Source organism: Alosa sapidissima, chromosome 8 (genome assembly GCF_018492685.1).
Source record: "Alosa sapidissima isolate fAloSap1 chromosome 8, fAloSap1.pri, whole genome shotgun sequence".
NCBI classification, from domain to species: domain Eukaryota; kingdom Metazoa; phylum Chordata; class Actinopteri; order Clupeiformes; family Clupeidae; genus Alosa; species Alosa sapidissima.
Window position 1 is genome coordinate 29,570,356 of NC_055964.1, and position 25,590 is coordinate 29,595,945.

Here is a 25,590-nt window from a genome sequence, read left to right on the forward strand (position 1 = left end):
AGGGGGCTTGTCTGCTCTACGTACGGCGGTTCATCTCAGGGCGCCAGCGTGAGGATTTGGCCCTGATGGCGTTTTTTCGGCCGTCTGAGGTACGCATGGAGAGTGCATGGCCGTCAGAGCACTCATGTCCACTGGAGCGCTTTTGCAATGAGATTGCAGCTCAAACCCTCCATAGGCAGACCCCAATGCTCACACACGGTATCAATATCAATACAGCACTGTTTTTACCCCCCTCCAAATACTCTCATACGGAACACAATACTGGGTTCAGCCCCCCCCCCCCACCCCACACACAATACTGGGTTCAGCCCCCCCCTCCCCCTCTACACACAATACTGGGTTCAGTCCCCCCCCCCCTACATTCTCACATACTGTACCAACACAATTCTGGGTGTTCAGCCCCTCTCCAAATACTCACATACAGTACTGAGGTTCATATTTTACCTTATGATGTTAAAATACAGTATTGGGGTTCATCCTTCACCTTATGATGTTAAAATACAGTATTGGGGTTCATCCTTCACCTTATGATGTTAAAATACAGTATTGGGGTTCATCCTTCACCTTATGATGTTAAAATACAGTATTGGGGTTCATCCTTTGCTTTATGATATTAAAATACAGTACTGAGGTTCACCTTTTACCTTATGATGTTAAAATACAGTACTGAGGTTCACCTTTTACCTTATGATGTTAAAATACAGTACTGAGGTTCACCTTTTACCTTATGATGTTAAAATACAGTACTGAGGTTCACCTTTTACCTTATGATGTTAAAATACTGGTTCAGCCCTGCTGCAGTTGAACACTGGCAGTAGGGAGAGGGGGGCTGTTGGGACAGAGGGTTGGGAGGGGGGTATCAGGGGGTATCAGGGGGTATCAGGGGGCAGGTGCGGCAGAGGGTGGGTGTGTTTGTGGGGGGGGGGGGGGGGTCAACTCTGCACAATTCATTTGACAGTTCACATGTTTGTCTTCATGGGTGTTACCTGAGTTTATGGACCAGATCCTCCCGCTTTCACCCATTTTTAAAACAGTCTTCAAACACTGGTTTTGTAAATGCACAGGGCTTCCTCAGGAGGCTGTCAGGACACTACACACAACTACTTACCGACACAGACCACTGTTCAAGGGACTTCATAATCAGTTCATTTGTACTCCTCGCCCCCCCAACCTCTCGGCAAAAGGCTGCTCTTCCAAGGGCCGGGCCGGTGACGCAGAGAAACTCGCAAACAGAGCCCAGACGGCAGCACAAACTCATGAGCACATCCAAATAGAGTGGCCGATGGAGACTCACAGGTGAGCAATGTCATTTTGATGTCATTTACAGCTGCTGCTTCTGCTTGCATGGGTGTCCAGCTAATGTTTCAGGGGGGAATTCATTGAGTAGCAGCACCCCATGTGCTGTAGATGGACTGACCCGTGTGTGTGTGTGTGTGTGGGGGGGGGGGGGCATTGCTCTAATACAGTCCAGACTCTGTGCCTATACCACTCCAGGCGTCAGCCATGGGCACAGGTGGCTGATGGGAAAGCGATGGTGGGGAGTCTACCCGGTCAGATGGGATTGTCGCTGCGTGCAATCAGCTCTCCTTGAAGATGAGGAGGATGTCTTCATCTGTGCCGTAGCTGCGGCGAGCCTCCTCAAAGTTAGTGATGCTGGTGCAGCACACCCCTGCAAGGTACAGCTCAGGCTTAACACTGCAGTACAACACACACACACACACCCCCCTGCAAGGTACAGCTCAGGCTTAACACTGCAGTACAACACACACACACACACACACCCCTGCAAGGTACAGCTCAGGCTTAACACTGCAGTACAACACACACACACACCCCTGCAAGGTACAGCTCAGGCTTAACACTGCAGTACAACACACACACACACACACCCCTGCAAGGTACAGCTCAGGCTTAACACTGCAGTACAACACACACACACACACCCCTGCAAGGTACAGCTCAGGCTTAACACTGCAGTACAACACACACACACACCCCTGCAAGGTACAGCCACACACCTTAGCAGCAGAAATGCAATTCCACAAACACACACCCAAGATCATGTAAAACCTCCATGTCTCTGATAACGTGCAACTAAGCACACACTCATAAAACTAGGAGATAGCACACATCTTGAGATTGAATTTCATTCATTTAAAGGAGAATTCCGGTGTGATATTGACCTAAAGTGTATTGAAACATGATACCGAGTGTGAACGTATGTCTCATAGCCCATCTCGGCTTGTCCCCTACACTCCAAAATCTGGCGCTAGTTAGCCGATGCTACCAACAGCTTTTTCAGTAGTGGTGCTTCGGCATCGGGCTAGCCATGCAAATAAATCACTGTTTTACACCCATTTACGAGGCTCAATGTATCTCCACACTTCATTGGTAGACTTCCGAGGGCCCTGACATTTAAAACGAGACATTGAGAACTTTGAAAAAGCACTGGTAGTTTACTTACAAGACGATTTATACAGACAGTATCTTCACGAAGTTTAACGTTTGCAGCCATCTTGAATTTAGTCACGATAAGTCGAGCAACGAGTAAGAATGAACAGGTATGATAAGGGATCAGATTCCAAAAATAATTCAGTGGAAATGCATGGATTCCAGTTTCTTCCAGTAGCAGCAACTGGAATCCATGCATTTCCACAGAATTATTTTTGGAATCTGATCCCTTATCATACCTGTTCATTCTTACTCGTTGTTCGACTTATCGTGACTAAATTCAAGATGGCTGCAAACGCTAAACTTCGTGAAGATACTGTCTGTATAAATCGTCTTGTAAGTAAACTACCAGTGCTTTTTCAAAGTTCTCAATGTCTCGTTTTAAATGTCAGGGCCCTCGGAAGTCTACCAATGAAGTGTGGAGATACATTGAGCCTCGTAAATGGGTGTAAAACAGTGATTTATTTGCATGGCTAGCCCGATGCCGAAGCACCACTATTGAAAAAGCTGTTGGTAGCATCGGCTAACTAGCGCCAGATTTTGGAGTGCAGGGGACAAGCCGAGATGGGCTATGAGACATACGTTCACACTCGGTATCATGTTTCAATACACTTTAGGTCAATATCACACCGGAATTCTCCTTTAAAAAGCCTTCATTTACAATAACGGAAAAACAGGTCCTCTGTCAATGCTACTGTACCCTGCAGGATATACAGAGGACTGAGAGAAAACTGCAGGAGCACTCACGGTCGGAGAAAGCGGGGTTGTTGTAGAAGATGGATCCGTTGGCGCGGTTGAAGCCGCACACCACCACAAAGTGTCCCTGGTAGTCGGGCTTCTTGCAGAAGCACTTCTGTCCCACGGGCAGGAAGCAGCAGTACTTGACCGGGATGGAACAGAGCTCACAGACCAGCAGCACCGCGTTCACCAGCACAATTGCCACATGGCCCTCGGACACATGGGCCTGAAGCTCCTGTATACTCACAGAGCTGACGCGCGCGCACACACACACACACACACACACACGTTGAGTACAGAACTAATACACAGCGGGACACTCACACACAAATACACACACAGAGTGCAGCTGAGGCCAGTGCAGGGAGATACGTACCACTTCTTCACCACAACCCCTCTGCTCTCAGCACACAGGAAGAGCTCATTGACCCGGTCCTCCTCCGTGTCAAAGTGCTTCTTATAGAAAGACTTCATGGGGAAGAGCACAGAGGAAGCGGAACCATTAGGAGCAGGAAACAAAGGGCATCCAAGGGCATCAACTCCTCTAACAAAGACCTGGGTCACTATACCTGAAACTATACCCTATACCTAGACATTACACCTAAAATATTTATCGATCAACTGACTTCAAAATTCAAAACAGAGACTCCCCCAGCTGATACCTGGTTCTTGAAGCCCTTGTCCACCCCGAGAGTCTGTGTGCAGAAGCGATGTTTGACCCCCAGATGACACATCAGGTAGGCCAGGTCAATGGTCCACACACTCTCCGTCAACTTCAGGTCCCAGCACGCACTCTGAAAGTCCTCCTCGCTCACAGGGTGGAGGTATCTGGCAGGAAATAACTGGGTTAGCGCTCCGCTAAGGTAAATAAGGCTCTAGGTTAGCACTCCGCTAAGGTGGATTAGGTTGTAAGTTAGAGCACCACTAAGGGTAATAAGGTGTAGGTTAGAGCGCCACTAAGGTGGATATGGTTGTACGTTAGAGCGCCACTAAGGGTAATAAGGTGTAGGTTAGAGCGCCACTAAGGTGGATATGGTTGTACGTTAGAGCGCCACTAAGGTGGATAAGGTTGTAGGTTAGCGCTCCACTAAGGTGGATAAGGTTGTAGGTTAGCGCTAGGTTGTAGGTTGTAAGGTTGTAGGTTAGGTTCAACTAACATTGAACATTGGATTTGTCGTTTGTAACTGCAACTGCGGCTCTACGCCACCTTTAATACTTATTTTATACAACCAATCACACACAGCTTCTTGAGGTTTCCCTAAATCAACATTACATCCCATCAGTTCTTTTGAGACATGTCTCAAAATCACATATTAAATTAAACAAGATAAGTTTTATTTGTCAGGACTGAAATTAAGCCTGGTTCATAGCTACAAGTGGAAGATGCTGGTGGTGGAGAGACTCTGGGTGCATGTGAGGATCCGAGTGGGAGAAAGAGTCAAGACGCGCGCGCGCACACACACACACACACACACACACACACACACACGCACGCGTGAACACACTTAAGGGCTTCACTAAGGTGAATAAGTCTCTGTGTTAGGGCTCCACTACTAATAATATGTTCTACTTACTTTAGAACCATTCGTGAGCATGCCAGTCCACAGTCCCAGTGATAGAGCTGCCGGATTACAGGTACATTCAACAGGACAACATCATCTGCCGAAAATGTCAACAAAGCAAGGTGTTAGACTACACTGGTCTGGTCAAGCACATGCATTGATAAATTGAAAGAATTCTGCCTGGACTACAGAAAGATTAAACATCTCCTCTTAATAGACGCCTTGACCCTTCCACATCAAATAGTCTACATAAATAATGACAGTCTACAGTGGGGTATACTACGAAGCACGTTAGACATATCTAGGCTATGTAGACATATCGAGGCTTGACAAAGCCTTGACTCAGGGGTATACGTTAAGTGATACTACGATAGCAGTTATGTGATATATTTGTCAAACTAGGCTTTCAGTTCAGATCTGTGCGCGTTCTCGGTGTTGGGATGACGTTGGCCAATCGTGAAACGTGGAGACGCACAAGACCGCCTCTATTTAAAAACAATTACTTCCGCATTCATGAGAGATAGCTTAATCTACACTGCGGCATTTTTTTGTGTCTAACCTATAACATCAAATAAATCAATTGTCATCAGTTGTTGTATGGTATGCACGTCCATAGTAGGATATTTGCACGCACAGCACTATTCAAGCACATTCAAGATCCAAAATGTTAGTTAGAGGCGGAGCTCCACCTGTAAAATATATGACAGAATCCTACACGTGAGATAACTTCGTTTTTAAGACAATTGATTGGTCAGTGTGCGGTAGATTACACGATTTGGGCTATAATTTAGCACATAACCTCCTCCCGACCAGGTTTGGTTGACAGCATAAGATACCATGGTGATATAGCGACACTAAAACAGATCCACTTTCGTGTCACAGCATAGCCTGGCTTTGAGCGCAACATACCTCGCTAACCCACTAATCGAGATTCGTAGTACACCCCACAGGTGTGTCAGTCACTGTTGTTGAGTCTCATAATGCTGTGCACCTTATTCCTCTTGTGAAACCATATGTTGTGAAACAAGCTGACTTTTCGCAATCAACCTGATGATCCACCACGTCTAAAGAGCACGCGACAGTAAAACTCAAACGTCATATAAATTCCACATAGTATGCCTTACACGATAACATTCAGTTTTCACGGCCATTTGCTAGCTAACTAGGTCATTAGTTAAAGACAGCTTAGATGGAAGAAATATTAATAGTATGGTACTAAGGTAAGGCTGTTCCATACATTGACTAACATTAGTCATCCCGAATGCTACCTCTTCGAGGTTCTTGACTTCATTAGCCGGTAACGTTATGTCTGACAGTTCCTATAAGTTCTTCACAGGCATTTGGTTAGCTAACGTTAACCGTTTAACGAGGTTGTTCTTTCCTGACCCAACGTAAGTAAACAATGTTAACCGAGACACCAAAAGAACATTTCGTTAAATATGTTTATGGAACATAACGAGGCATCAGTTTTACCCGTGGTATATTATTATACTATTGGTTTAGGTACTTCAAACTTAACATCATACCCTACTTGTGCACCACTAACATTATGTCTAATTGGATATTAGCCAACCTAACAATAATGAGCTAATGTTAGCTAGCAACCAAGTTGTGTATCTAGCTAGCATAGCTATCAAGTTACATGTCTAGTCCAGCTAACCTGTTAGCTGTTACTGGAGTCTTTTGTTTACTCAAGTACATGTTCGAGCATGTTCAAGTAAAACACTGAAATGAACTTATTTTCGTCTTACCTGACATTCTGAAACAACAATTCTTTCCCAAAGAAGACTCTCCGGTGTTCACAACGATAATGCGGTAACGCAAGACTGCCTCATTAATTTATGTTTATGTTAGGCACTGTTGACTGACTTAATGTTATCGATGTGTGCTGTACTTTATATATCCAACAGAGAACTCAATGTGTTCTTCGTACAGCTCTACAGAATAATCATTATTGGCTTAGTGTTAATAATTTTAAAAAAAATCACAACGGAGGTATTTTTCCACAGATGTAGAGTTGATTTTACACAGCTGATTCTTGGTCATTTCCGATCGCAAGTCCTTCCTTTTTCTTCTTCTTCTACTAGTATTGGTGGTTACCAAACTACTGCCCCCATTTGTTTTGGAGTGTTGTGCTGCACTACTTGGGAAAAAGAAAATCGAGGATCCAAATCACAATCACTGCCAGTGTATGTTTGAACAATAGACGGTATAAATAAGGTTTAAACACACAGACAGTCTTTGCCTAGAGTTCCTCATGACCTCTTTTAGTCTTTTTCTTGTCGACGGCCACTTAGTCAAGGCTGTACTGTAATTATTTAAAACTAGCCAGGGGCTTCTCAAGCAAGGCAGCGCATAGCATGTGTGTCGTTTCATTTTCCATGCGCTTGGTGGCAGTGAAAAAGATTAGACTGCGAAAGGCCTCCGGAAGTAAACAATGGTAGGCGCAAGCCAACGTTTGGAACACGCGACAGCACGGCGAACGGGAGAGCCTGAACTAGGCAGCTACGTTATTGTGAGTAACACAAGATAACACTTCGGCAAATCCTCGCGTGAGTGATGCGTTTTTATAGAAGACATAAATTATCATTTAATTGTAGCGTTTGTTAATGTAAGGCAGTTAAGTCCGGTGGCTTGTTTAATTTCTCCTGTGTGTGGCTTAGATGCTTCACCCATACAGAAAAATAATATATTCACATATATGCAGCTTGAACATATTCCAGTATAAGCACATCTATGTTAAATAAATATATTTCCATGTATGTATCAATATATTTCAAAATATAAGTAAATATTCAATATTGGCCACTTTCTTATATTTTATGCATATAATTAAATATATTTAAATATATGACACTAAGAAGCATGATCACATGACCCTTGATGACGATTCTGATCACATGATCTATATATTTCAGACATATATTTCTCTAATATAGTTCATATTCTACTATGGTTTGATATTTTCCGCATTGATCAATAAATATTTCACTATTGTGTTTACTTAAAATCAACCATAGTATCAGTATAAAGAGGAAGAAACACACAACACTTCTGTTATCTTTTATTCTATTTTATTGAAAATCTTTGTTTTTGTTATGGAACCTCAGTTCTGTCACTTTGTCATGTATTGCCTGGCCCAGCAATCTGGAGTGAGTGTCTGGCCTGGGAACTGCTTCAGGGTGGCCTCTGAATAAGACAGAACATATACAAATAGAACATGCAAAATATTAGTGACACAAATACAGATGCTAAAGTGCAGAAACACTGTTGTGTTATCACGATAATTAGAGATAAATACAAAGTGAGTTGGAGAGAAAGACATACAAATAAAATAAACTCACCAATTATCGTCTTAGTCCTCTCAGGGTCCAGGAATTCCCTCTAAGTGCCTCCTAAAAAGTAGCATTATCAATTAGGACCTCAAATAGTTACAGTTTACTAACACAGAAAAGATCTATGATGGTGAGGCGAAAATGTGAAGCAGTCCACACAGACAGCCTAACACTTTTAAATGAGACAGCACAACTAATATATCATATACACAGAAGAGAGAAGCACACAGATACACACTGCAAGGAAAAGTTAGTTTCATCCTCAAATTTTTACTAAACTTGTACAACCAAGAAGCTGCTATTTCATTAAAGTTAAACATGTACATTTTAATGTAAAAGTTCACATCTGTATGAAAACACAAACCTTGTTGAATAAAAGCCTTCAGACTCACAACCTCCTCTTGGAGAGCCATTATCGCCACCTCTTCTTTAGGTGGTTGTCAGTTCTGGGTTATCTCCCACAGCTCACACTCATAGAGAGATCTACCAGCCTTCTCTGAAACCTGCAAGTGAACAGAATATACAGCATGAATGAGAGTGGCGTTGGTAAAGGGTATACTCGCGTAATATGTAATGTCCTGGGGTATTCCCACTCATTAACCCTTTAGGCGCCAGAGGTTTTTTTCCGAAACGATCAATTTTGACATCTTCATTTCAAAAGGCTATATCTTAAAAGTGATAAGAGATAGAGACTTTCTGTAAATTAGAGAAATATTAAAGATGACCCAAAGTGTATGTAGAGATTAAATGTTTATATCTAATTTGCATATTATGACGTCATATGGTGGCGGCCATCTTGGATTATAGAATTTTCATGAAAAGTTGCATGTTTGAATGATAAATGCACCACTTCTTTCCCCCCAAAATGTCCCTCACCTTCTGAATGCTATATTGCACAATACTGAATGCTCAGGTAAATAGTAAGTAGTGAACAAACTGTGTAAATCATTACTAATAAATGGCAGAAACAAACCAAATGCATGTAGCAGTAGACTGGCCTTTTGCTGTAGAGATTTTCCATTTACTACATACAGTAGGCACTCTGATTCCATGTATGGGGCACATATATATTATTCAGATGACACACAAACACAAGTAGACAAGACCTGTTTAGTTCAAAAGCTCATTTGCCACGGCAAGGCACAGATCAGGAGTGAGATGACGAGACAAGACAAGAGACAATGTTAGTATTTTTTTTCTTTTTGTTGATGTTTTTTTGTTTTTTTTCTTAGCTGACAAAGACACACACATCACAAGGACATGAACACACAAAAAGGAACACATAGTGTACTGTATGTCCTAAATGATCAGGGAAGTAGATAGCAAATCAACAGTGTAAATCATTACTAAATGGCTGACTTTTTTTTTTTTTATGTAGCAGGCCTTTTGCTGTAGAGATAATGACTCCCTATCCCTATCCATACAGGGCCGGCATTCCCATCATCTTGTGATAGACTATGCATGACCTAATGTGTGTGTGTGTGTGTGTGTGTGTGTGTGTGGGAGAGGGAGAGAGCGTGTCACCACCTCCACCATGCGAGCAGCATGGCCAGATCTGCCTCGCGCGCGCCGAGTGGAGAGAATTTGCGCAGCTCGGACTAGGCCTACTGTCATTCTCATTGCGACTCCCCACACTGCCACTACGTTCCCCCCTAACTGTCCTATGAGCACTTCGACCTCGTCTAACATACCCAGTGGCATTAGACAAAGGCTCCACCACGTTACTGTCGCCGCGATTGTGGAGAGGCACACGTTCAGAAGACAGAAGCTAGCGCTATGGATATTAGGCTACCTCCAGCCTCGTTCGCCACACCACTAACACCCTGCTAACTTCCCGATGAACACTCCGAACCTGTGAAACATTATTCCCACCAGTGACATTGGGCAAACGATTCAACGTTTGTGCTTGGTGTAAGCTAAACTATGGAGTAAACTCTCACTTTGTCCAGCTGCATCATTGCAAGGCAGGGACGCATCTGAAGCCTCACTAAACGAATCACCGTCATTTTCTGAAGGCAGATATTCCCCTTCAGAATCAGGGTCCGCGAATAGAAGACCCAACACTTCATTTCAGGTAAACTTTTTTGATGCCATTAGACGATAATCTAATGCAAATACTCGCTGACGTTGACAATATCGCTCTGACAAAGTGGCTCACACGCACACTAGCTCCGGTATTTCATACACTGATTCATCGCGCTGTAGCTAGAAAGTTTTGTTTAAAGCGTGTCCTTTTTTCGACTCGGGGATGACGTATGACATGTCTGCCATCTAGTGGAGTGGAAGTCGAACGAAATATGACACCCTATTTGACTAAATCGGCCGTTTTATTCAGTACCGCATCTTGTCGACTATAGTCGCCTGTGGCGCCTAGAGGGTTAAGTGTCTCCCATCCGAGACTGCTATCTGAGACTGTAGGGAAGCTGTACCAACCATCATAGAAAGATATGGTTGGAAAGGTATTTCAGTTCACTTTGTGTCCCCAGTAGCTTGAAGCTAATTTCTTGTCATTCAAAAGATCAAAACTACTCAAACAAATGTATAAATTCTCAGAAACAAAAGGTTATGTTCTGCATTCGAAAATAGACCTTTAACAAAAAAGTTATATTCATAAGTAAACATTAATTTTTGATTACCTTTGGTCTATGTGATGATGAAGCATCAACATCAACATTTGTCAGTGAAGCATACTACGGGTTGGGCTTGGGTCGTCTTGGTCTCAGGTCTTCTGGTCCTTCCTCCGGTGTCCTTGATGTAGCTTTCGAGTGTTGCCTCCCTCTCTAAAATGTAAAAAAAAAAAGGGTTTCAGTGCTCAAATATACTACATGACCATACATGGTCCTTTTCAATACAATTCAACTTTTACATTTCCATAATTTAGCATGGGTATGAATGGCTTTGCAAGAATGTCAGTGCACAAAGCATGACAAAGTAGTTTGATAGTGCACAAAAACAAAACACATTACTTGCAATGTAATTTCCATGAAATTAAGCACAGTACTTGTGTCTTCAATTTCTACACGTCCACTCTAATACTCTCCAGCACATACCACATTACATCCTATCTAAAAAAGATATTTTTAAAAGCTAATGTTAGCTCTAAGTGTTGTCCATGATGCAACAATAACAGCTAGCTAGCTAAACCACAGTGCATAGAATGTCTACACCTTAGGCTAGTAATGTTAACCGTTACATTTTCTGTCTTGCATGACAAATCATAAGTTAGCTTCTATTTATGCCTAGCTATCAATCTACATGCCAGAGGCAAATATACTACCAAATATGGCCGGGAGACAGGTTAAATTGGTATTTCACTCTGTCATTACAAGTCGTTTTCATTAATTGTCCAAACGTTTCTCAGTGAATTTATTTGTCAATCCCCTTTCAGGTGTAAAATAATAAAGCTAGCGCTGGCTAATTTATGCTAACGTTAATGTTACAGAAAGTAGCAAAGGTTAGCTTCCAGCTTCCACCAATAATACCATTGTTAATTCGGACATTAACTTCTGCAAATGTTTTATGAAAGCAATTCAGCATACAATGAAGATCTACTTACCAGCAATTTTGACCACCATGGCCTCGAAAACCGGCCAAGAGCCTTCCTCCCCTCCACCACATAACGTTTGTTTCTAGCAAGATGTTGTCCCATCCAGAGTGGTTACTGGTTTTGCCCTCATACTCCCGCCAATCCACTTAACCAGAGCAAACTACATTTGGACTAGTAGCAAAGATACTTCGTCGTAGTTCATGTCTATGGGCGCGAAATGGGGATCGAATCCTGTCTGCATAAAGAGGCGTGTCGATGACGTATTGACGAGCGTACGTTGCAACCGGCCAACAGCAGCTGCGTAAATAACCGGCGCACACCTGATATAAGGTTGATTTTCTCCAGACTGGAATGCTCAAAAATGATACAAATGTACCTGAAATGTTCAGAAGGGTTTGAGGATCATGAAAACGTGCCCGAAATTCACATTCCTAACTCTATAGAACCAAGACCTTAGCATATGTGGTGAAATTCTGAGCTATGCCCATAGACTTCAATGGAGCAGTCGCTGCCTCTGCTCTGCATAAAGGGGGATTTTGACCCCCCCCTCGTGCGATCCGGGTTCCCGGAAGTGGCTCCTGATGAAACATCTTGCTCCGCCTTAACAATCTTTGCTAGTAGTAGCTGTTAGTTATGCTTATGTAGTGAAAAAGCTGCAAACATTTTAACCGTTATTCCAACGACCTTAGAGTAAGTTGGTAGTGACGTATTTTGAAGTTGAAGGTTTTTTGTAAACCCCACCCATCTCTGCCTGTGTGCAAATAAGTTAATTGAATATATTCACCATATATGTTCATGTACGATATCCACATATATGTTACATTGCTGGGTCCCACATATACTTGCATATATACATTCTTGTACTATATATGTATTAAATATATTGTAGCCATCTATTAAATATAAGCTGGATGTAGCTGCATATATGTGAATATATTTTTTCCCTTGATTTTTCTGTATGGGCAATGTCTAGTTTGCTAGCTAATGTCATTTTGACCATTTTGCTTGTATTTGTAACGTCACAATTGTCTTATTTATGTTATTCAGATTTTCTCCGGGCCATTTCTATTGGCTTTATAACACGATAACCGGCACTGATGTGTAACAAGTGGACTAAGTTAGCAGGCCGAGCCCGAGGTGAAGGAAACAAGGATGTAACCAACCTATTCTCCGATTTAATCTATCCGCTCTTCTGTCTCAATCAGACTTAAGCATGTCCATCGGTGTGCCAATTAAAGTGCTTCACGAGGCCGAGGGCCACATAGTCACGTGTGAAACGAACACGGGAGAGGTGTACCGAGGGAAGCTGATTGAAGCAGAGGATAACATGAACTGCCAGGTAAATTCACAGATCTGAGGATGATCATTTTTCAGTCCAGTCAACTAAGCACAGTTTTTGAAATGGTCCACTTTTGTCCCTCTTGGAAAATTCAATTTTCATTACATTGTCAAATTCATTACACAGTCAAGGAGATGAACCATTTCTACAATGGAGCGTATTGTAAATGTGTTCTTCTGATCACTCTTCTCCTCTTTACTCTTCTGTAAATGTAGTCTTCTGAACTGTTGGTCTTAGGAAAACAGAAGTGGTGATTTGTGTGTGTGTGGCTTACATTTCCCCAGATGGCAAACATCACAGTGACGTACAGGGATGGACGAGTGTCTCAGCTTGAGCAGGTCTACATTAGAGGCAGCAAGATCCACTTCCTTATTCTGCCTGACATGCTGAAGAATGCGCCCATGCTGAAAAGTATGAAGAATAAGAACCAGGCATCTGGCGCAGGAAGGGGCAAAGCGGCCATTCTCAAAGCACAAGGTACCCAGAACCTCTATCTGTTTACTACCTGGTAATTCTCAAAGCACAAGGTACCCAGAACCTCTATCTGTTTACTACCTGGTAATTCTCAAAGCTCAAGGTACCCAGAACCTCTCGCTGTCTCCTACCTAACCTGGCCATGCTCAAAGCTCAGGGTACCCAGAACCTCTCCCTGTGTCCTACCTAACCTGGCCATGCTCAAAGCTCAGGGTACCCAGAACCTCTCCCTGTCTCCTAGCTGGCTACCTCAGTTCACTGAAGAGCTGCGGTTTCCACCTACTGGGTGTGGCTGCACTGCCTTACACATAGGAAACCGCATACGCTGCACTCGCCTCCTGGGGGGTATTCCATCAACCTCGCTAAAGGCCAAACCTGGCTTATTTCGATAAGTCTCGCTAATTTTAGTGATAATTCCGTTCCATTAATGAGGTTAATGTGAATCCCAGCTTGGTAACCATGGGAATTTATGCCACAGAACTAACCTGCTCCGTGGCAGGTTAACTTTCAAGCTAAATTAAGCTGTGTTGCAAAAAAAAACAATCAGTCGGAAAACGAGTCCAAAAAGATGGTTCCGTCAACCTGTGCTCTCGTCACCTGTAGCCTACAACTTAAAAAATAGAAGTAGGCCTATAGAAATGTTTTTTTCCGACAGTACACCAAGCATGGATTTACACATTCACTAGCTCCAAGGAATGTATTAAGATTATACGATTAAAAATGTTTTAACTTCACATACGTGTGGTTCTAGCAATCTTGCTACTCTGCGTCACTTACGTTCGGTGGTGGTGTAACGTGCAGCGAGACGGTATAGGAAAGGAATTACATTCTTGCGTGTTCGCAGGTTCGCTTCCCATTCGAAGTATTAAGGCTCCATAGTTTATCACCTTGATAATGGCATTTTTAGTTATAATCTTTGATGAAAGACATATGTCTACTGCTGATAAAGGGTCATGCACATTTTGGTAGGCTGTTCAGTGACAGCTTTGCCAGTGGGCTACAGCTATAGCCTATCTGATGCAAGCCAAAGGATAATTCTGCAGCCAGCTAATAATTAAAACTGCTTCATGTGTCGACGATTGTTCATGAATGTCAAATCAACTGTGTGCTACACAGATGAAATATTAGGCATAAATTGAATTGAAAGCCATTGTATTTCAGATCATTTTATTTCAAAACATTTTGGGACTTATGGGAGACAATAGGCTATTATGTTGATACTAATTTATTTTATGACCACCTAGACAATAATTTGGAGTGAACTCTTTTAATCTAAGAACGTAAGATAGACTATAGATAGTTTTGAATATCCATATGCATATCCATAAGTTGTTTTTGAGTTAATACTATTTATTCATTCACTCGTTTTGTTGAACCATAGACTGTATAGACCTATGTGTACAAGAGTGAAGCCAATCAAACTCGCAATTGATTTCAAAACCATTAGCATTGTTGTTTTAAATGTATGCTTTCATTATTCTCCCATTTCTGTAGGCAATCTATTTTTTTTTTCTCGATGTTAAATTTGATGACTTTTGATGAAAATCCTGTAGATGGCGCTTGCCAAATCGAACAGAAATTGTCTAGTATTGTCTTAATTTTACGACATATATCCTCTTTTCGTCAATCTACTGTTTTGGTCTACTGTTCTACCTCGTGCACGAGCAGAGATGAAGCTGACTTTAACCTCGCTTGAATAAACGAGGCCAAGATGCCGCTAACTTGAGTTAATGGAACGGCTTTAGCCCCAAGTGGAAGTCTACGCTAGTTCAAGCCAGGCTATTTCTCTTAAGCGCCGCCTTCATTAGCGAGGTTGATGGAATATCCCCCAGGTTGAGCTAATAACCCAAAGATTTTTGTTGTGCTTGCTGCCGGGCTCAGCGCAAAATAGTTATGATTTACAGCACACCGCAGCCAGAGTTCAACATGGTTGAACTTAGACCATGACGCGAGTAGGACTGGCAAAATGGAGCGCAGCATTGCCATTTGTGTGTGGCACTGTGTGCTATGTATAACCCCCTTTAGAGTTTGAATGGGTCAACAATGTTGATACTTATTTGGATGTAGTTGCTGCTGTATTGCATGTAATGGCTGCTGTTTGACTAGTTCTTGTGTTTTTATCTTTTACAGTCGCAGCCAGAGGCCGGGGAAGAGGTGGAATGGGAAGAGGGAATATTTTCCAGAAAAGACGATAATCATCCTGTTTTTTTGCTTTTTACTGTACAGAGTATTTTTTTGGTTGTTTCATTGTCCCTTAATTATGTCACAAATGACTCGCTTGATCAATAAAGCATGTTTTGTTTTTATTACTTTGTTCCAATGTCATTGACTTCTCATATTTTACAACCTGAGATTTTTTTGTCCTTTTTCTTTTGTGGACCAAACCCCGTACAGCTTTGAGTTCACCAAATCATGTCTCCTGTGGTTTCGAAGAGGTTTCACGTTGAAACAACGTTCAAGAAGTCCCGTAGCTCTTCCCAAAGGAAATCTGAAAAAGGAGATCAGTAGAAGGGTGGTGGTGTTATTTAGTGATTTAGCTGATAGTTCAGAAGTTTGAGGGCATCTAATTGCCTATATGCCAGGCTCTTCATGGAATGCTCTTTAGTCAGCTCATACCAGTGAAACGTCAGCTGTGTTGGAAGTGACTATTGTTTGAAAACATGCTTTGTTGAAAACACCATTTAACAGGAAGATGTGACCTGTTCTGTCCACTTACCACTTCCCCGGTTCCTTCCTCAGTGAGATAACTAGTTTTGTGCTTGGTGTAGAAGTCCTTCTTGGCTGTGCATGTTACCAGGACCCAATCGCAGACAGCACCCACCTGGAGGGAGATGGGAGGGCAATCATAAACTTGTCTTCAGCTGCAGACATGGGGAGGGGAGGTGTGGCTGGGGCTGTAGTCAGGGAGAGGAAGTTGCCTTATTCATGTGGCAGCCATGTTTAACCAAAAGGAGGCTAGTAGGCTACAGGTATACACAAACCATAGGATTGTTGTGTTCTATGCATTCGCCAGTAGGTGGCGAAAATGCATTACAGTTTTCCACAATCCATTCTCTGAACCAAATTCTCAGTTGCCTGCACACATGTCTTGAAGTGATCACTCTTTTGGCAAAACCTTAACTAGTTTTCACATATAAAACACAATTTGCAGATCTCGTAAACTTTGCAAAACTCTAAACACGTTTGCATGCAACAGATATTGCACATGTGATGCATAATGGTAAACACAAAGAAAGCACAAATTACATTACCCATTTTTTTGCCCATTGCTTACACACTAAAAATGAATGCTTAGACCAAAGCTTCCATACCTAAACTTTTTATAGCATATCTTAAACACTGTGTAACCACAGCTTAAACACGTTTTTTGCTTTGCACATTGTTTGCGATTCTGCAACACACTTATTGCGAAACACTCCACACAATTTCTTATATTAGACACTTTGTTCAAAAGTGAAATCTGTTATCATTGGGAAAACACTTCTATTCAAACTGCAAGCACATCTGGTAATTGGTAAAACCCACACACATACCTGAAAACACTTACAGAGAAAACTGAACACCAATCAATCTGAGGCTTAGCACCACAAATAGACTTCAGAGGGGTATTCCAGAAAGCAGGTTTACTGGCTTAACTGGGTATGTTAACCCAGAGTTAGCGGTAAACCTGGGATTTCAGTTCCAGAAAGCTCAAAAATGATCAGGCTATGTAAGTAACTATGGTAACACAGGCTCTGAACTGAACTGGGTATGTAAACCCAGAGTAGCCTAAACGGTAAACCTGGGATTTCAGTTCCAGAAAGCTCAAAAATGATCAGGCTATGTAAGTAACTATGGTAACATAGGCTCTGAACTTAACCTGGTAGGGGGTAGGTTTTGTTCAGGTTATGTTCAATTATGGTTCGGTTATTTTAGTGCATGTTCAATCATGCTGTAGGCTTGAAAAGCATTCTCCATCCCTACATTACACATGGTGGATTATAATAGAATAAAATAAATCTTTAATGTAGGCTAGCTAGCCTACACCATAGTGGACATGTGTCTTTGGCCCACCAGACAGATGGACAAACAACATCTCTGACACATTAAAGATATAATTAAAACAAGTACAGTAGCCTACAAAAAAGGGAAAACATATAGAAAATTAATAAATACGTTTAAATAAAGACTGCATAACAGCTGTCACGCAGGTAGGGCTATGCGTGTTGTCACTAAGTATGCTGATGGCATTTTGGATAAAATTGTTTTTAATAGGCTACACACGCGCTCTCCGACTGGGAGTTTTTGTAGTGTCGGTCGGTGCGTAAAGTTTGCCTTGCGCTAAAGCAGTTCATTCGTTTTCATGGACACAAACCCACGAGGATCATTAGTACCCAACTGGCAGGTCAGCATCACTTAATGTGCACCGACGATAGGCTGTCTTAGCTGGTGAGCTTCAATTAACGGGCTTTGGCTTTTTCAGAATGTCCTTATGGTCGAATGGATAGGTCATAGGCCACTTCTCTTTTTATATGTGATTATGCTTCACATCTTATCACAAACGTGGAGGCGAAATGGCAGGTCCCAGTAGACCTACACGATGCCAGGAATGATGTAGCCTATCCGGGAGTCTAATTTGAGCGACACATTTCAACAGGGTGCGTTAGGGCAGGCCTACACCTTACTAGAATATTATCAGATCCACTACAGACTTATTAATGTGTAGGCTGTAACTTCATGTTATATGTGCAATTACAGGACAACTTGATAGGTATGCTACTGGGGGATATAGGATAGGCTACCCATGCCTTCCGACATTCATCACCCTTCCGATGCTGGAGCGCAAAGGTTTAACTTGGCCCACAGCTGCAGAACCCGCGTTAAAATAGAAAATTACATTTGTGATTCTCAAGGAGTCTATGGCCCACTCAATCTGTGACAAGGTAGGCTACTTTAAGAAAGCATCATTCAAAGCAGTCAATACAATACGTAATGTCCACTAAATTATTTAATTGTGCTTTTGACATAGGCTATCCTAAACGTACGCATTTACACGGTCAGTTAGGCTATTCTCTGTCAAGCAAGGTCTCGTTCCTTGGCAGATGCTCAAGTATGTCTCTTTTTTTGTTATCACTGTTCTCTCCTCCTCGTAAGCCTCGAGGAGAACTTGCTACTCCGCCTCTGAAAAATACGGTGCTCTTCGTTTCGCCGGTTTCACTCATGGTTTCGACTCTCAATAGATGATGCCTTTATAAGTTCGCCGTGAACGCGCACAACTCGAGGTTTAAGTGCGCGAGGTTCAATCTAACACAGGGTTGATTGAACTAACTGGTAACCGGTGTTTTGGAACCGACAGCTCGAGTTTAGTCGCCACTGGTTCAGACAACCCAGAGGTTAAGTTTTATCTCAGTGTTTGTTAAACCTCCTTTCTGGAATACCCCTCAGGTAAGTTATTGTGTACCTGTTCAAGTGTGTACTTTTTCATTGAGTAACTGTGTACAGTTCTGTATTTGTCCCTACTCCCCATTTCTAAAATCTATCGAATAATTATTTTCAGTGGGCCAATGAGAAGTATATGACCACCACCAACCACATACAGTACCTGCATGTCTCTTTTGCAGGCAATGGAAGAGGCATGCAGAGACACTGAGGTGGGGTCAGCTCAAGGGTGGACATGGCAACCAAGGTAATATTTTTCTCCATTTCCTAGCCCGAGAGAACATCACCCGCAATGACGACGAGGACTTGGCCAGATCTGAACAGAAAGGCAGGATCCATAACTCCCCAACCCCAGCCCCGCCACACACACGCACACACACATACAATAAAGAAAATATATGGGTTTTTTTGAATAGCAATTTCTCCAGTTTTTTTTTCTGTTACAGTTTTTGCCCACTGCTTGAACACATGTTTTGACCAAAGTAACAAAACTTGAAGCTTTTGTTACTATACCTTAAACACAGTGTATCCATACCTTAAACACAGTGTATCCATACCTTATACAAAAGCGCTGCTTTGCACTTTAGTTGCAATTCTGCAACACACTTGCTCCTTTCTGCAACACACTTGCTCCTGCACACTACACACCATTTCATACATAAGACACTTTGTTCATAATGAAATCTCGAATCTTGACACACACTTGAAAATACTTACAAAACTGTACACCAGACACAAATAGGCCTCAGTTGAGCCATTTTGAGAACTTTGCAAGCATAGAGGCAGGGAGAGCAAGAGGTAGAGGAAGAGGAAGACAAAGAGAGAGAGAGGAGTAGGAGGTGGTCAAAGAGGCTATGCACCAGCGGCGTCACTAGACCTTATTCACTGGAGCACGTGCCTTGGTAAAAGTCTCCAGTGCCCCAGTAAAATTCTAGCGCTGTTCTCGCTGGAAACGGCATTCATGAGCGCATCTCCGTGCCTGCTAGTCATGACTCGAACCTGTCACTTACCAGCCAATGAAAAACAAACAAGGAAAAAAAGAAAGGGGCCATAATAGCCAATCAGGAAATAGCACCTCTGTAGCTGGGTAAGATTGAACGTAACAACCAATGAAAATCGTTCACATGATTCTTCCGAGTGTTTCGTTGTACAGTGGAAGCCGCTGGAGCTCATCACATCACTTTGAGCGCAGAGTAAGTCGTCCCCTGTTTTAATGTTACAACAAATTCACAACTTGTTTGACAGAAAATATGACAATGTTAGAGAATGTTGCCCACATAATTAGCATCTGTTTTTCAATACTTAGCGTCAAATTTGTAGCATAAATTTAGCAACAGTTTACCAGCTTGTGCTCTCTCCCTGACACACACACTCACACCATGCGTAGGCTGCATGCACACATGCGGACAATTAATAATGATTTACGTATACTGTAGAGAGAGTCCTGTAAAAGTAGCCTATACTGTTTGTGAAGCTGTCCTACTGTAAAACTAAACATAGCCTTCTGATAAACTATTCGGAGATGGACATCAGAAAATTCTTCCTGAACAGAGGCAGAAGGAGAGGAACAGTGAGGAGAGATGAGGAGGACGAGGAGGTATGATAATTGCCCACATTAACAGTAACATTAACATTTATGTTAAAGTGCTGTGATTTGATCAATGGTTTAATGGCAAACTTAAATAAGTGCTGCATTTGCAAATGTAGCCTATGATAATCTACACAGACTTTGTGTTTATAGGCTACATTTGGAAATTATCACCAAAAGTCAGTATGAAGGCTTTAGTAGGCTAAGCTACAAAGAACTGATAAACTGAATAAAAGCAGTGAAAATGCAGAAGACTGCAGTGTTTTATATAAAGTACCCTAATGTGTTGCTGCTAATCTGAAAGTATATTCATATGATGCAAGTACCATTTTGTCATCAGAGTGACATTTTGAAAAGGATTGTTAGGTTTTGATAGAGTTTCAATTCGACATAGATGTGAATGGTTTATTTCCCAGTGTTGTGTCTTGTGTGCTTGTGTGTAAAGCACATGAGCCGAGTTTTGCAAAAAGTGTTCAAGCATCTGTAAGAATGTTTGTTCTTTGTGAAAGCTTTTGTTGCAAAAAAATGTCAGTTGCAGAAATTCTACTTTTGAGTTTCACAGAAGACTGAGTCTGAGAAAATGACAATAAAAATTAGGCCAACAAACTCAAACACTGCAGTGTTTTATATTGCTTTGAAAGAGTAATTCAAATAGTGCATGTGTGTGTGGTCTTGTTGCAATAATTACATTTTTTAGAAAGGATTGTTGAGTTTTCACTGATCTGAAGACAGTGTTTGGTTTTGAGCACAGGTACAACTGTTTTGAGGCGATAGTTCAGTTTTGCAGAGGTTGTCAGAGGTTTTGTGAATGTAGTTTTAGATTTGGAGTTTGTGTTTACAGTTTTGACAAAAGGGTGGAAGGTTTCAAAAATGTTTTAAATACTGTAATAAAGTCATTGTACCCCATAGCCTCTTTTTGGTTTACACAATGGCAGTCACATAAATAAGGCGAATGAGTAACCCTGTACAGCCCAGTGGAGTTGCCTGGAGAGGGTGCAGGAGTTATTTTTTTCTTCTGGAGATTTTCACTGCTGATGATTCAGTTGTATACTACTTACCAGACTGAGGAAAGACAAGGCTGCACCGAGATTCACAACTGTCAGCAGGACACTGAATTTGCCAGCCTGTGGGGAGAAATGCAGTGGCAGTTTGAGTGGCTAGAATTTAGTTGGGCGGGAGAATGTCATGTTGTTAGAGAGGGTGGCCTCAGTTCTGGAGGTACCCACCGTGCCAAAGACAATCACATCAAAACGTATTCCAAATCCTTTGATTAATGTTCTGGACTGTATGCTTCCATTGTTGGAGTATTTTGCAAATCTGTCAAAGAAAGGCAAGTTTGAGAATAGAGAGCAATTTTTGAGAATATATTTTCAGAATAGAAAGCAAATTCAGTTACTTTACTTTACAGTGGGAATTAACAGGAAACATTTTTTTAGCAGTATTACAGTAATGGACCACAAAGAATATTCAGTTGGCTGGTAGCCAATGACTACAGCCAATGGCTACATCACATGAAACACTGAAATGCACCTACAAAAAAGCTGCGGTCTTTGCCCATATATAGCGAGATCTGGTCTCATGCAATTTTTCCTATGGGAAAATAACATGGGGATTTTGTATAATAATAACTCTCGCAGTGACAAAGAAGTGTGAAAGGCTGATGTTTTGCCCTATACACACTTTTGCCAGCTGACTTTGAGTGGGTTTTGTGATCTTTGGTACATTAAGACGACGAAAGAGTCGTCACCGCAAGAGTTTGACAGGCGTGATTATTCAATATCCCCACATTTCAATGCCTTAAATGGGCAAGGATGGCAGCTGTTTTTGTAGGCAAATGTCAGAGGTCTATTGAGCTGTGCTATTTCTGCAGTTCTAAACTACATCTTCAGGGCGTTGCGGATCCTGGCAGTTAGTCACATAGACAAGGAGAACTGGCGTGCTTTGTACCATATAGACATCTTGTCTTTCACCTGAAGTTGAAGCCAGGGGCTGTGTTGTGGGTGCTTTTGTCCATCCTGACGAAGCTGTATTTGGGAACACAATCTTTCTCTGGCCAGTCCAGGTCACAGCTCCAGTCAATTAGAATGGCCATGACGCCACCCTTCACCATGGGAAACAACCGAAGGAAGGAGGAAAATCACTGGTCCTCCTAACTACTGCAGTCACAACCTTTAAAGGCTAAGAGTTTAATCCGAAACCCTGAGAACTCCTTGGCTCATCTCCACAGAATGGCTCAACATTTTACTCCAAATTCCCCTACCCAAAACAGTAAAAAAAAACTATCTGCCAACAAACATAATCTATGGCCTTTTGGGCCCCCAACGTCGACTTCAAGGGGCTGCCTGGAAGGCGCTAGGGTAGGGTTAGTCAAGGGTTATGGTTAGGGTTAAGGTTAGGTGCCTTGAAGTTGATGGTGGCAACGCTGCCTTGAAGTCTGGGCCCAACGGTATGGGCCCAAAAGACCATCAAGCCACAAACATTTTCCTTTTAGATGTAATTCAAGAGCATTATAGACATGCTCATATGACAAATAGGGACACTGATCTTCTATCTGCACATGTCAGGCAGTTTTACAATACAAAGAAAGCCATATATGTCCTGGCACTGATTCAAACAGTAAAGAGAGAGAGTGTGAGTGCTTGTGTTTGCGCAAGAATATGTGTACATTTGTATTGCCAATTGGGTGGGTAAATGTTTATGTTAGTAGTGCCTCATTTTGCCAAATTAATTTCCTATATTTTTGAGAGGCCTTAAATGTTTTCTAAATTGAACATTTCACAAATAAATCATATGTAAAAAAAAGGTGATAATCTGACTTTTTCTGCCATGGTGGGGAAGTCTGCACCTGCCTCGTGGACCATATCCCCCAGCCTGAAGATGGGGCAGTGAGGGTCCGTGGTGCTGTGGTATCTGCAGGTCTTGAGGTAGCCTTTGCTGACGTTGGCCAAGATGTTTTTCCTGAGTGAAGGAAAACTGGTTAAACATATGACAATGATTAGGACACCTTATAAATGTGGTTATATTGAAAATATTAGTAATTTGTGATTCTCCAATATAAATACTGGTAATATTTACATATTAATCAATTATATGCAGCTTCCTGGTTTTCTTTGGTGATCTTTATTATTTGTGTGAAGCAACATTTGATGATCTTAAATAAAAAACTAAACTCTGGTAAAGATTGTGTAGCATAATGTCTCATACATGTCTCAGCACTATGCATATTGGAAATTTGTGAATAACGGAGGGTGAACTCACTTGCTGAACCCAAATTTGGGGTAACGCACGCTGTTCTTAATCATCACTGTGAAATTCTCCGCTTTCAACAGCAATGCAGGTCTGAACAGACACACACACACACACACACACACACACACACACACACACACACTTTCTAATTAGCTCAGCACAGGTAGAGAGCTCACAGATGATTTAATTTGTTTAGTTTTGTGTTATTTTTTTAATGTATGGAGGGAGCAGTCCTACTTTGGCAAGTTAGAGTCGTCCTCGTGGGGGCACCAGGCGAGCACCTGGCATGTCTTCACCGAGGCGGAGTAGTTCACACACCGGCCAGTCTGAACGCCTACACAGGAGATGGGGTCAACGAGGCTCGCTACTACAGACCTGTTGCTGCATGCGCTGTTAGGGAACTGGGAGGATCTCTACTAAAGACCTGCTGCTGTGCTGTTAGGGAACTGAGGATCTCTATACTAAGGACCTGACTCTGTGCTGTGCTGTTAAACACATACATAATTATGACAATAAACACAGAACATGCATGTAGCAGTCGGTCTATACAGAGCAGAATCTATTACTACCATTGCCTTGGAGAGGACTGCGACCTTCAGAGCAGTCGTCATCAGACTCACAGATAGATGAGGGGTGTGGAACCTAAACGCCACAGAAAGAAGAGAAAAGGGTCACCACATCTTACATGCTCTGCAGAACCCTGTTTACTGTCCCTGTCTGTCATATGAGCATGTCTATTTAGAACTTACATGCAGTGAAGATAATCCTTACTATAAAACTGTTCAAAACAATTCTGCAGTCTAAAATGGAAGTTTTAGGAAGTGGCTTAAGTTCTGGTGAAATGTCATTGCTGATTTAAACACACGTTACCTCAGGACAAGCCTGTTGAATTTGGCCTGGAGTAGGAATGATGTTGGTGAGCACAAAGAAAGAATCATCCCCCTATTCAACAGAAGCAATGTTTTAATGAGAAGTGAAGACATAGCGTAGGAGTACACTCTTAAATCAAATGTGTTGGAAATAACACAACTTGTGTTGTTTTTAACACGTCTCTATGTCCAGATAGGGACAACACAGTTTTGTGTTGTTAACCCATTTGTTTTAAGAGTGTTCTATTGTTAGGATGAGGCGGTGGAGGTGAAGATGTACCTGAGGAGGGATGACGTACTCGGTCACATCCCAGACGTGGAGGCCCAGGGCAGAGGTGTTGGTGGCCGCGTAGCCCTTCACTTTAGTGGTCGCAGAGCTGATGACCGCCTCCGTTTCCTGGTAACCTTTCTGCACCAGACACACATACCTGGCAGGAAGGAACCCAAACACCCTGCTGATAAGGATCTACGTTTTTTTGTTGTGTGAAGAACAGTGTGTGTCGTTGTGTACGGATCCCTTTGCAGATTTGCACTGTTGTATCCTGCACCCTTTCAAAATGGCAAACTCAACCCTGCTTTAATTTCACCATTCATTACAATTAGCACTTAATAATTACACAACTATTAACTATTACTAAAGACAAAATGACAAAAACTAATACAAGATAATGAAAATGTATAAAGGAATAGAATTTGGTCACACTTCTACCTTACTACATAGAGAGTATTATGTTGTTATGTATTATGTCACATTTTCACACTGCATCAAACTCTTGTTGAAGTTGCAAAAAACTTACCCAATTACATAAGCAATGATCAGAAACTGGATAAATCTGAAGATTGACCCTACTCCCTTGTTGTAGATAACAATAGTTTTGGGTGTTTCATAGTCAAAAAAGCAGTGGAGAAAGCTGCTCCAACAGCGTGCTGCCATGATCGCACCACTAACACCTCTTAGTAAAACGACAGTTAAACTGATGCCCCAATGCAGCAGATAATTTGCATGGTGTGTTTACTTAG

At 42.0% G+C, this 25,590-nt stretch overlaps 4 protein-coding genes and 1 long non-coding RNA gene across 12 annotated transcripts in view; 2 read left to right on the forward strand and 3 right to left on the reverse strand.

The window, feature by feature from the left end:
- LOC121714945 (tripartite motif-containing protein 16-like) overlaps positions 1-25,590 on the forward strand; it is a 1,397,702-nt gene that overhangs the window by 356,716 nt on the left and 1,015,396 nt on the right. The gene's annotated exons all lie outside the window — the stretch shown is intronic.
- Positions 571-6,814, reverse strand: gucd1 (guanylyl cyclase domain containing 1). Of its 2 annotated transcripts, XR_006033490.1 has the most exons (7): positions 6,503-6,814; positions 4,764-4,848; positions 3,852-4,017; positions 3,566-3,657; positions 3,199-3,440; positions 765-1,669; positions 571-724 (listed from the first exon to the last, which is right to left on the reverse strand). XR_006033490.1 is itself a non-coding variant. In XM_042100246.1 (6 exons), the coding sequence occupies exons 1-6, from the start codon at positions 6,507-6,509 to the stop codon at positions 1,578-1,580; spliced, it is 684 nt and encodes a 227-aa protein (XP_041956180.1). In that variant the 5' UTR covers positions 6,510-6,814; the 3' UTR covers positions 571-1,577. The 2 variants fall into 2 exon arrangements, 1 of the variants encoding a protein (XP_041956180.1); XM_042100246.1 differs by having other exon boundaries at positions 571-1,669.
- snrpd3 (small nuclear ribonucleoprotein D3 polypeptide) lies at positions 5,848-15,752 on the forward strand. Of its 5 annotated transcripts, none has more exons than XM_042100255.1 (4): positions 5,848-5,971; positions 12,839-12,972; positions 13,257-13,449; positions 15,577-15,752. In XM_042100255.1, exons 2-4 carry the CDS (start codon positions 12,847-12,849, stop codon positions 15,639-15,641), a joined length of 384 nt encoding a protein of 127 aa, XP_041956189.1. In that variant the 5' UTR covers positions 5,848-5,971; positions 12,839-12,846; the 3' UTR covers positions 15,642-15,752. The 5 variants fall into 5 exon arrangements, with proteins under 5 accessions (XP_041956189.1, XP_041956190.1, XP_041956186.1 ...); XM_042100256.1 differs by lacking the exon at positions 5,848-5,971 and adding an exon at positions 6,002-6,142; XM_042100252.1 differs by lacking the exon at positions 5,848-5,971 and adding an exon at positions 7,135-7,266.
- Positions 7,691-11,788, reverse strand: LOC121714991. Its single transcript, XR_006033492.1, has 5 exons — positions 11,643-11,788; positions 10,723-10,866; positions 8,451-8,589; positions 8,096-8,146; positions 7,691-7,940 (listed from the first exon to the last, which is right to left on the reverse strand). It is a non-coding gene; the product is annotated as an uncharacterized LOC121714991 (long non-coding RNA).
- On the reverse strand, positions 15,675-25,509 carry p2rx4b (purinergic receptor P2X, ligand-gated ion channel, 4b). 2 transcript variants are annotated; one of them, XM_042100235.1, is made up of 12 exons: positions 25,368-25,509; positions 24,851-24,998; positions 24,572-24,643; positions 24,271-24,343; positions 23,939-24,035; positions 23,711-23,791; positions 23,269-23,410; positions 22,423-22,553; positions 21,679-21,769; positions 21,511-21,576; positions 16,163-16,267; positions 15,675-15,934 (listed from the first exon to the last, which is right to left on the reverse strand). In XM_042100235.1, the coding sequence occupies exons 1-12, from the start codon at positions 25,502-25,504 to the stop codon at positions 15,902-15,904; spliced, it is 1,176 nt and encodes a 391-aa protein (XP_041956169.1). In that variant the 5' UTR covers positions 25,505-25,509; the 3' UTR covers positions 15,675-15,901. The 2 variants fall into 2 exon arrangements, with proteins under 2 accessions (XP_041956169.1, XP_041956168.1); XM_042100234.1 differs by having other exon boundaries at positions 23,269-23,425.

Coding starts and splice junctions, on each gene's coding strand:
- gucd1 (XM_042100246.1), bottom strand. Junction 3,658..3,851: donor ACAAGGGCTTCAAGAACCAG/GTATCAGCTGGG, acceptor TTCCCCATGAAG/TCTTTCTATAAGAAGCACTT. Junction 1,670..3,198: donor CAACCCCGCTTTCTCCGACC/GTGAGTGCTCCT, acceptor TGTACCTTGCAG/GGGTGTGCTGCACCAGCATC.
- snrpd3 (XM_042100255.1), top strand. CDS start 12,847: ATGTCCATCGGTGTGCCAATTAAAGTGCTTCACGAGGCCGAGGGCCAC. Junction 12,973..13,256: donor AGGATAACATGAACTGCCAG/GTAAATTCACAG, acceptor ACATTTCCCCAG/ATGGCAAACATCACAGTGAC. Junction 13,450..15,576: donor GGCCATTCTCAAAGCACAAG/GTACCCAGAACC, acceptor TATCTTTTACAG/TCGCAGCCAGAGGCCGGGGA.
- p2rx4b (XM_042100234.1), bottom strand. CDS start 25,504: ATGGCAGCACGCTGTTGGAGCAGCTTTCTCCACTGCTTTTTTGACTAT. Junction 24,644..24,850: donor AGTACGTCATCCCTCCTCAG/GTACATCTTCAC, acceptor TCTGTTGAATAG/GGGGATGATTCTTTCTTTGT. Junction 16,268..21,510: donor CCTTGTCTTTCCTCAGTCTG/GTAAGTAGTATA, acceptor ATCTCCCTCCAG/GTGGGTGCTGTCTGCGATTG.